Below are 11,368 nucleotides of genomic sequence, written 5' to 3'. Positions count from 1 at the left end.
TATATATGAAAGTTAATTTATATATACCAATTTTAAGATCTAAAATTAATATTATAAAAATAATTAAGTATATTAGGAACTTAATTAAAAACATACAAGTTATAAAATGTTAAATTAATTTTTTGTATGATGAAAAATAATATTAAAAGCGTGTTTTAGTATGAATAAATAATGTCACACATCCTAAAATAGTGTTTGTTGGAGCCTAAAGCATCAAATTTGAGGATAAAATAGAATTTGGCCTAAAGTTTGGCTTTGTGGTACTCTATATATGTATATATATTCGAATACCGGGTTTATCCATGATCCCAATTTGTTAAGACAATATATAGCTCACCACCTCCGCCGCCAACCACCGTAAAATTCGCATCAAATCACTGGACAACAGCACGCCATTAGCGATCTCCATGGATTTCTGACACCACCACCTTCTATTTTTCGTTTTCTCGTGCCTCCCTCTCCCTTTCTCTCTGTACATATGTTTATTCTGTAATTTTATAATATATCTTTATTGGCTTCTAATTGATTACTTTTTTTTTCCTAGCTTTATGTGCACTCTATAATTTTGTATGTTTTTATTTGTTAATATATAAGTGTACATTTTGTTTATTTTTGAAGAAATGATAATTCGCTCATTGCGATTCAAAATGGTTGCAATTGGGAAATGTTCATCGATTTATCGGACTTCGCCGGAATTTGATTTTCCGGAGTCGTCGTCGTCGGGAAAGTTAGGGTTATTAAAGCTACCGGCATGCAATTACGGAGGTAAATCGTTCGGCTTGAGTATTTCCAGTACCGAGGTCAAAACGAGCTTCGTAGCGCCTTTAAGAGCAATGGAGGCTTCTAGAACGTCTCAAGTCAACGGAAAAGCTGAAAAATTTCAGCGGACAGAATGTGATTCCAAAGAAGACTTGCCTACAAATGATTGCAATGGCTTTTCTGGTAGGCATTTTTTTTCCCTCTTGATTTGTTTCCTATTGCTTTGTTATGCACATTTTTATGCTTAATAATACTGCTTAATAGGAAAATACTGATGTCTAGAATTCAAATGTTTGCTATTCTGCTCTACGTTAACATTATTGTGCTAATTTGGATTGCTCTGCTGATATATATTGTGCTAAATCAATGTGAAAATTGACTCCTGGACTCAATATTGTCATTTGCTGTTGTGACAAAATAGAAAGCTCTTTGCTTGTTGTGAACCTGCGACTTCCTTGGATTTAGGCCACAGTTTTAATCTAATTCAACGCTTCTGATAAATTTAAAATTTATCCAACTGTACATGAAAAAGGATGATGGATTATCCGTCTTTCTGTACAGGGTATTATGACTTCTTAGTTCTAGTGGACGTAATTTTGGTTTCACCAAAATTTTGTTACTAATCAGATAATCATCTAACTAGGTAAAGGTATACCTCAGATGTCTACAGTTGGGAATTCAACAAACATTGTCTGGCACAAGTGTTCTGTAGAGAAATGTGATAGAGAGGAGTTGCTTCAACAACGGGGTTGTGTTATATGGGTAACTGGCCTCAGTGGTTCAGGTTAGTTTAAAATGCCAGAAGCCTCATATTGGCTCTGGAATTTTTCTCTCTTCTCTATCTTTCTGTGATTCTCTTGGTTTCTGCAGATGTTGTTTTCTATCATACCATTGCATATGTATCATTTTCCATTTCCTACATTTCTGGGTATTGTTATGATTAGAACTTGGGCCTTGCATTCTCAATTTTTTCTTTTATAGGGCACTATCCAATGAAGTAGGAAAGTTTTAACTAAATAACCTTCTTTTAAAGCCAGATGCTGTTTATATAATTTTGGGATTCAGTCTTCCTTCGAAAAGATGACGTGAGACCTACGAAAATCAGAATAGCCCAACATCCAAATCAGCAATAAGGCCCTCTATTCTTTACCCTTTTTTTTGGCAGTTTGGTTATGTTATCAAGTTGAGCTGTAGAGTTGATTGAACTATAATATTAAGAAATGATTAGATATCTGGCGTGTACTTGCGACATTACCTTTATCTCTCAGTCTTATCAGTTGTTTGCTTGATGAACACCAAATTTTGGTTAACAAGCAGAATTGTTATGAATTGACACTGTTCATCACAGAAACCTGAAGTTAGAGTAAAATACTGGAAAAGGGTATCTCTACTCTGTCAGTCTCAAACATTACACTTGATTTCATTTTCAAATGCAATGTTCATATGAAATGAACATTTTTTGTTGACAAGCTATTGCAAGATACTATATGAGTAGCCTTGATTTGGAAACACCTAAGAGTGGTCGTGGGTTATGGAAGAACATTTTAATATGAAAAGCTATTTCTTCTCTTGATGCTGATTAGTTTCTTTCAAGATGTTATTATTTAGTATACAATAGACTCTTGTGGTCCCGCCCTTCTCTGAACCCCGCGCATAGCGGGGACTTAGTGCACCGGGCTGCCTTTTTTAATTATTTAGCATACTGCTGTCATATTCACTACTCTTATTTCTGATTTTTTCCTGAGGACTTTCGTCTATAAGCTTTCTCTCTCTCATATGCACCTACATGCACATATGAACTTTTTTTTTTATATTGAACTTGATTTCAGGGAAGAGCACTCTGGCATGTGCTCTAGGTCGTGGCTTACATGCTAGAGGAAAACTCACCTATATCCTTGATGGTGATAATGTTCGCCATGGTCTGAATCGTGATCTTAGTTTCAGAGCAGAAGATCGAGCAGAAAATATAAGACGAACTGGTTGACTTCTTTTCTGGTCCTTGCTTTGCAAATATTTCCTGATGCCCTCTCATTTATTCTCTTGGAAAATTAAAAATTTCAATTGCTTATATATAAATAGGGGAGGTGGCAAAGCTTTTCGCGGATGCTGGAGTTATTTGCATTGCCAGTTTGATATCTCCCTATAGGAAGGAGCGAGATGCTTGTCGCGCTTTACTGGCAGAAGGGGATTTCATTGAGGTTTGTGCTAAGAAATGGTTCTTAAAGGATTAGCTTTTCCAGTGAGCGATTTCTGTTTGGCACATATTATTAGGTGATTGAGTTGGATAACTTTTTAGGTGTTCATGGATGTTCCTCTGCATGTATGTGAGGCAAGGGATCCTAAGGGGTTGTACAAACTTGCTCGTGCTGGGAAAATAAAAGGTATTCTGTTATATTGACATCTCCATATGCTCAGTGTTTGTTTGTGTTAATTTAGCTTAAACAATGAGTCATATCCAACCTGACATCCCAACCAACTCAACCAATTTATGACCAAAATCCCAGCAAGGGGGTAATAGGATCCTAGTTAAGTTAAGGTGTGTCGCTGGGATTTCGGTGATAGTTTGGGGGGGGGGGGGGTTACTTATGCATTATCCCTTTGTTTTCTTATAATTTGTCTGCTTAACAAGTCAAACCAACAACTTTCTTTTCTTTATAGAGGGAGAAGTTGGATGATCACAAAACAAACCAACAAAGATGATTATTTTCTGTCTTTTGTCAATCTTTTGTGTGTGTCAATTTTGCTATCTTGGTAAAGATCCAAACTTTTAGATGGGCTGATTACCAACCAACCCGCCCAACCTTGGACTAGTTGGGCTAGTTAAACTTGTACGCTGTTAAGTTTTACACCTCTATCCCCCTAAATTTTGTTTTTCTCATCTTTCTGCTTGTTTTATCTTTAAAATTTATATTCACCTAAAACTTCATGTTATTTATTAATATTTGCTTTGTACTTCGCAGGTTTTACTGGTGTTGATGATCCATACGAGCCACCCCTAACGTCTGAGGTAAAATCAAGTCTCTTTTGCTTGTTTAACTTGCTGTCCATAAGGGGATTGATTGTGCTCCTAGATTCTGGGATTGCCTTGTTTCCAGATTATCAGCATTTTATAGCTACATGCTTTGACCTACTGTATCAAACTTATGATCCGTCAATATATGCCATTGATACAGTTATTGCAATCCTCTCATCTTTGAGTTGTCAGTCTCGGCTTTCTTTGGGTTATAATTTGATAGCAAATTACTTATCCTCCTCAAAGCTCATATTGCTTGTGGTTTTGTGTCATTTCCAATTTGCAGATAGTTTTACGTCAGAACCAAGGGCTATGTGATTCCCCTAATGATTTGGCCGATATAGTGATCTCATACTTGGACGAAAAAGGGTACCTGAAAGCGTAATTTCTCACACTTCATCGGCAGACATGCAACTTCAATCTGCATCCACCACTTTCTATTGTCTTGGTGAAATAAGATCTTCTCATCATTAGGAAACTTCACCTTTCCTTCTTGTATAGGTTGATTGTAATTTATGCAAATTGAGTTAATTCATTCAACTTGCCATTTTCTTGCTATATCTATCGTCTATGAGGAAGCCATGTTTCACAGTGGATTTGATTGGACTCATCTAAGTACTGAATGCCTTGTTAGTTCACGAGTGTAGGCGCAATCATAGGTTAAGAACTACGATATATTTGGAAAAGTATGCATTACATCGATGTGGAAAGAATAGCTTAAGCCATTTGATTCTATTGTTATAGTATATGAGCCCGTTTGGATGGGATTAAAAAAAGTAACTTTTATGTATGAAGTGTTTTTAGAACTTTGAAGTGCTGAAAGTTATTTTTATAAATAAGCAGTTGAGTGTTTGGATAAAAGTGTTTATGATATGAATTTTAGGGTTAAAAGAATAAAAAAAGGTAGTTTGAGAATTTAGTTAAAATATAAGGGATATAAAAGTAATTTCTATGGTCAAAGAAAATGACTTTAAGCACTTTGAAAAAAAAAAGTTAGGAATTCTAACTTTTCATTTTTGACTGACTTTAAGAACTTTATGGCTTAAAGTCAGCATTAGATAAACACGTCCAAAAGCTAAAAAGTGGCTTTAAGTTGGTTTCCAAATGGGCTCTATGTCTTGCATTTGCCAGTGTGATTCAATTCTGCTACATGTGATTCAATGCTGCTACGTCTTTTATCTGCCAATCACTGCACTGGTCCATTCGCATTCCTTGAAACAGAAGAAAGAACTAAATACGTATGATGATAATGGAAATATGTGATCGACAGGCAGGAGCTTATATGGTTTTTCCGCACTGGAAACACCATTTCCCGTATTTCCAGTCCAACTTGCATGTGTTAAGCATGTCGCCACCGCTGCTGTCACCAAGCTGAGAAAGGTGGCTAGCATTTATTTTAAGCAAGCGTGTGGACAATATTTGAATAGCAGTAAATTATTTGAAGTTGAAAATTGAAGAAACCAAATCTTTTTTTCTTTTTAACCGAAGAGAACCAAGTCAACTTACTGATCCAACCATCTTCCCTTCAGAGACGTCCATAAACAGTCACCCGACTTATCAAGAAAAACATAATTGGATTCGAAAGACCTTATACACCTTCTAAGTATGCTAGACAGGTATCTCAATGAAAAAAGAACTGGATGACATTTTCGCGTATGGGAGAATTTGATGTAGATGGGGTGTCAGTTTGCCAAATGGAATAATGTTACTTTCGATATTAATTACTTATTTACTAAATTATATCTTAATATCTAAAATTATACACCATGAATATTGTAATAAAATATTTATAGTATTAATTTTATAAAAAAGTTGGGGGTGGAGAAGGGGAAATCGAGAGGAGATTACAATATGAGAAATTAAATCCTTATCAATAAGATGAAGCTCAGATAATCAACCAACTAATCTAGTGAGATTTCGACAAATTAAAGTTAACAAAATACTCCTACTCTCTTTTTTTTAAAAAAAGAAGCAGTAAGTTAAGAATTGTATATAACCAATGATGGCCGGACATGAGAAGCACAGGCGTGGATTCACTTATCGGATTAACATTAATGTCTACTACACTCTATACGTTGTCGGGCCATGCACCGCCCAGTAATCATCCGCAAAATCACACCCTCCGCTAATCAAGTTTAAATTTCATTGGTGTGTCTTTCACGCTCACTTCTTCGGCGAGTGTTCTCCTATATAACAACTTTATGATATCATATTGGTCTACATACTCATCATACAACTAACTGTAGCTGCGCTATTTCGTAGTTCCATTGATTTTTTGGGGCAAATGTTATCAAAATTTCATTTCTCATACCCAATAGCACTATTTTAATTTTCGTATGTAGATACGATAAACAGTAGCCAGTAAAAGGAAAGTTTGCTGAAGGCGAAGGATATATATATATGTGGTTTATACTGAGATTTGCTGATCTCTCTCTCCTTTCCGACACCTAGCGCCATCCATGGGTCTCTAGGAAGCTTTTCTCAATTGGCTCCGGAGGTAGAATTTTTTGTTTTAATTTTACATAAGGTGGACTTGATATCTAAAGCTTCAGAGAGAGAAGTATTGAATTATTAGTTTCGTCTTGACAACCTTAAACCCCCTCTACTTGATTTTTACTTGATGGACTGAACTTAAATATATCTGACTCTAAATTCTCATCAAGTTTAGGGATGTTTTTAACGTTTCTCTCAACTTTTTATTAAGAGCCCATGTTACTACAAGAGCTTCCCACGCTACTAAAGGGTTTGAGACCACCTTGCTATGTCATGTGGCAGATTGAGAGTGTATTTAAGTTGAGTTAGTTTAATAGAGGTTGTTTTTAAAGATGTATTTAAGTTGAGTTAGTCAAATAGAGATTGTTTTTAAGTTCGGGATGAAACTAATAATTCACACCTACTTCGGGGCGTTTTCAATACTTCTGTCAAGCTTCATATAGTCTATCTTAACTAGTTTCAGATTGAGTTGATTATGTTCTGAGCGAGTGGAGCCACGTAGGGCCAAGCAGGGATGGAGCTACATCTAATTAAGGATAGTCAGATGAACAACCTTTATCGGAAATTTTTTGTGAATATATATGTTAAATTTTGATATTGTCGAATATGTACTAATTGCTGAACGCCCTCAACATAGTAAAGAGCGATAGCCTAGTTGTTAAGGGCGTTCAAATTTGCCTTGAAGGCTTGGGTTCAATCCTTGACAAGGGCGTTTTATTTAAATTTTTTAGTTTTGTTTTGTCCTAAAGTATGAACACACTTTAGACCATAAGATTAAAAAACATTTTGGTACAATTCTGGCTCTGCCACTGGGGCCAAGGGGTTCATTTGACAAAAAATACACTGTTTATATATGGTTAAATTCCTTTGAATTCTGTGTATTTATTTGTTTATATTTCGAATGCCTTGGTGAAAATTCTGGCTCACCACCGGCTCCTACTAGGTGTCTACCTGAGACTGTCCCTTGGCCCGTAGGTCCTGACACAAGGTTATGAGTTTTGACCGTTGAAGCAAACTTATGGAGTTGAATTTTGTTGACTATGTGTATGCTTAGATTTAAAATGGAAGTATTTTGGTTCTGTTGTGTTTTTCTTCTTCATTTTCTTTATGATTAGGTATTTTGATGACGTGCTATATAATTAATCAAGTTAATGTAGATTATGATTGCCGGTGCTTGTGTTCTCCATGTGTTTTGATTGAGATATTTGGAATATTAATGATATGAGCTGTGGATTTCCATTTCATTTTTTTTGGTTGTTTCAGGATTAGCAATAAGTAATCGTTTTTGTTTCATGATGAGATGTTTAGAACCTTTAGGTTGATGAGTTCCCTTTGTGTTTGTTTCATGATGAGCTATAATTGTTAATGAATCATATAAAAGTCGACGAGTCTTTGATTTGCTGAGATTTTATTGAGAAATTTTGTTAATAATGACCATTTTAGGATATGCATGTTGTATCTTACCTATTTCTTATCACTGAGATGATATTGATGACATGGGAAAGATGGGAGAAGAGCTATATAGTGGAAAGAAATTGGATTAGGGGAGATAACCTTTACCTTATCAAAAAATGAAAAAAATGGAATAGGAGATCAAGAAAAGATCATTATTCTGTTTCTCAACTGTGGGTGCATGAACAAGAGAGATAGGATTTCTGGTCGAGACATTAACCGTGTCTAGAAGGATGGATTTTTCAACTCTTACCAAAGAGCTTGTCTTCCCTTCCCTTCTTCCACCTCTGAAAGAGATACAGACGGTGCATTAGTTTTCCCCAAACAAAAAATAGAAGGATCATAAGAAAGACTCTGCATACCTATTGTATTGAATCATTATATACCGAAAAAAGAAGGAACCTAAAACTTGTGCGTCAGAGTACTGTTTAACCTTTCACTAGAAGTGAACAAGTCACAAATACTAGTGAATTGGCAGTAGTAGAGTTCATTTGACTTGTGTCCTAGGATGTTAAGAATTTCTAAGTTCGTTCCCCAGGTTCTGATCTAAGTTTGGAACATGTATTCTGCACCCCAAAGATATCAGACGAGCTGGAAGTAGTGTTTATATGCCTTAGATGGTCTCATTCTTGAGTTTTTTTCTGTTAAATCAATCTCTCTCTGACAAGAACTTTATTCTTTTGGCATCATATCATGTTAGTTTAGTTATGTTCCAGATTCAATAGTATTATCGTTATTCTTCACCATTATTTGCAGATCTTTCTACATAATGGTTCTTAAGTTTAGGATTTGCTTACTCAACACAATGTGTGTGGCACTCTGACTTCTTGAGATTTATTTCTGTAGACAGATTGTTGCATGGTCATTGAGACTGCCTCTTATTAGAAACACAACCTGTAGGTGTTTTTAGTACAGGACTCTGTATCACATGACCTTATGGTCGGGACAACTTTTTCTAGTTTTTAAAGGTCTAGATACTGAAAGATGGAAATAATTTGTCAAGAGAATTGTCAGCGGCCCCTTATTCCTATTCTACATTTTGGCAGTTGAGAGTTTTTTTCAACTTCCATCTTATGCCTGAACCTCTGAACGTCCGATGGAAGCTCAAGAGAGTTGGGTTGGAAAAATGAGCTCCACAATGGGCTAGTTACTGCTTTTATTTTTGTTTACCCTCCTTCCTCATTGCATTAATAGTATACAGAGTGAGCTGTGCACAGACCGTTTACTTGCTATTGGCGTTTGTATACCTTTTTTGTGTAGTTGTTACTTCGATTTGGATATTCACTTTAGAGACAGACAAAGGAAACTTACTGTCATCTCAATTCTGAGCTTGTCTAGTATTATAAAACTTGTTGGAGTTTCATATTGCATTCACACTTTTACCGCTCCTGTATGATTCCTCATATCAGCTCATTGAAACTTGTTCATTCTGCAGCCTCTTTTTTAAACAGGAAATGGAGATTTCTTTGATAGGGCTGCAAAATGCTGGGAAAACTTCACTTGTAAATGTTATTGCTGTGAGTAGATAACTAACACCCTTTCTAGTGCCAGCATTTACATTTACAGTTTACCTTTTATGTCCATATGACGTGACGTCTTACTAAATTTGCTCCACTTGTGTCATTCTTAGACTGGTGGATATAGTGAAGATATGATACCAACGGTAAGTTCCCATCTTAGTGTTATGTGATACCGCTTTCAATGTTACTAGATTCTTTGATAACAATATGAGAATTACTGGATATTCAGGTGGGATTTAACATGCGGAAAGTGAGTAAAGGTAATGTCACTATAAAATTATGGGACCCAGATTCCGAAGTATGTGGGAAAGATACTGTCGTGCAGTTTCAGCTATAGTGTATGCATCTATTCTCTCTTCCTTATTCGATTTCTTTATGTTGAAGCTATTTTACTTGCCTCACTAAACGTTTACTGGTAGAAGTAAATAACAACAACAAAGGTAGAGTAGTGTGTACACAGCCTTGCCCTTACCTTGCAAAGGTAGAGAGATTGTTTCCAATACATTCTCGGAATTCGATGGATCAATTTATACACAGCTTGGATTTGTAGAATTCTGTGCTTTCAACCATTTTTAAATTCTAAAGGAACAATGTTAATCAGAGACTTTGGAGGGGTCTTACAAAATTTTCAAGGATTTGAAACACTTAAGCAGATCCAATGTGATACAAATAGGCTTGAGTACTGGGTTTCTGAATTCTTTAATTTCCTTTCTCTGCAGTTATGTTGTTGATGCTGCTGATCGTGATAACATCAGCATTTCTAAAAGTGAACTCCATGACCTGCTAAACAAGCCATCACTGAGTGGTATACCATTGCTGGTATTGGGGAACAAGATTGACAAACCTGAAGCTCTGTCCAAGCAGGCTTTGACTGATGAGATGTAAGCAAACAGTATTTCATGAGTATGCTTCGTCTTTGTTGCATTTAGGTTAATTCGAGTAACGTTTGGGGAATTTACCTCTCAAAGACATATCTTTCCCCTTAGAATATGGTAAAACTGGAAATGAAGTAATCAAGCAAAGTGACATTTCTATCTATGTGAACTCTTTCAAGAACAATTGGTTTCTTGTGCACGGGATTGAAATCTGTAACTGACAGAGAGGTGTGCTGCTTCATGATCTCATGCAAAAATTCCACAAATATTGACTCAGTCATTGATTGGCTTGTTAAGCACTCAAAATCTCAGAGTTAAAAGGATGACAACCTTTCTGCTGCTACTGATTTTGTATATTAAATTATGAGGCTATTACCTAAACTCTTCCGACTGAATATGAAAAAGCCTATAAAACATAGAGCTACTATCATTTCTTCATTATAAATTGAGATGATCTTCGAACTTGATGCACAAATAGATAGAATAGCAGCAAATAGCATCGCCCTTAACTAAAGGAGCAGGTCAAGTTTGTTTAGCTTGAGGGATAAATTACGTGGCTGACCTGCCACAGTCCATCAAATATCGTAGTTTATCCTTAAGAGCAGAAGGTTCCTTGTGTGAAACTTAGATGTTGAAGTACGCACCTCAATCACCCTGCCTATGTGAATTGAACACCGACTTTTTAGTGATCGGCCATTTCTAGCAAAGTCGAAAGGACATATTTGTTGCCGATTTTGGGTTCTGATGGAAGATACTGCTGAGGTCATACACCAAGTACACGTGATTTTGCTCTGGCAAAAATGCATGCACAATTCAGCTCTGGAAAAATTCCCTGAGGTCCAGAGAGATGAAGTTTATAGTCAAACTCTACCTCTTAGATAGCTTTCTTTTCCAACAATTCTACGTGGAGATAGATGGTTTCCCCAGAGCTGTCTTGTTATGTAAATTAAATTGTCTCACCGATTGAGAGAGCTGTTTTTCTTTCTGATTGTCATATCATGCTTGCATCCCAGACCTTCACAATTCAGAGTAGATTTCGTGATGCTTTTTGCACTGAAAACATCATGGACGGTGTATCATGGGTTGCTAGGATAATGAACAAACAAAAACGGAAGAAAATACTATATGATATATAAAATTCAACACATAGCCAACGTTGGCAAAAGTTCAACTATAATATGATTGGCTTCTGCATTACTCAAAGAGCAACTTGTTTGATACTTATTCTGTGTTTGTGGCTGAGAGCATATGCCCAT

General features: G+C 36.0%; 1 protein-coding gene and 1 pseudogene across 2 annotated transcripts; both read left to right on the top strand.

The window, feature by feature from the left end:
- Nucleotides 1-254: 254 nt before the first annotated feature.
- Nucleotides 255-4,518, top strand: LOC129874364 (adenylyl-sulfate kinase, chloroplastic-like). 2 transcript variants are annotated; one of them, XM_055949636.1, is made up of 7 exons: nt 255-942; nt 1,403-1,543; nt 2,589-2,738; nt 2,839-2,957; nt 3,056-3,140; nt 3,720-3,766; nt 4,059-4,518. In XM_055949636.1, exons 1-7 carry the CDS (start codon nt 621-623, stop codon nt 4,155-4,157), a joined length of 963 nt encoding a protein of 320 aa, XP_055805611.1. In that variant the 5' UTR covers nt 255-620; the 3' UTR covers nt 4,158-4,518. The 2 variants fall into 2 exon arrangements, with proteins under 2 accessions (XP_055805611.1, XP_055805612.1); XM_055949637.1 differs by having other exon boundaries at nt 855-942; nt 1,420-1,543.
- A 1,713-nt stretch (nt 4,519-6,231) lies between these two features.
- Nucleotides 6,232-10,668, top strand: LOC129871972 (ADP-ribosylation factor-like protein 8a; annotated as a pseudogene).
- Nucleotides 10,669-11,368: the final 700 nt, after the last annotated feature.

The sequence above is a fragment of the Solanum dulcamara genome, chromosome 11 (assembly GCF_947179165.1).
Source record: "Solanum dulcamara chromosome 11, daSolDulc1.2, whole genome shotgun sequence".
NCBI lineage: Eukaryota > Viridiplantae > Streptophyta > Magnoliopsida > Solanales > Solanaceae > Solanum > Solanum dulcamara.
This window is presented reverse-complemented; position numbering and strand designations above follow the sequence as displayed.

Excerpts from the sequence above, each read along its gene's own strand:
- LOC129874364 (XM_055949636.1), top strand. The coding sequence starts at position 621 with ATGATAATTCGCTCATTGCGATTCAAAATGGTTGCAATTGGGAAATGT. Across the intron at positions 2,739-2,838 it reads AGAAAATATAAGACGAACTG|GGGAGGTGGCAAAGCTTTTC; the intron begins GTTGACTTCTTT and ends ATATATAAATAG. Across the intron at positions 3,767-4,058 it reads AGCCACCCCTAACGTCTGAG|ATAGTTTTACGTCAGAACCA; the intron begins GTAAAATCAAGT and ends TCCAATTTGCAG.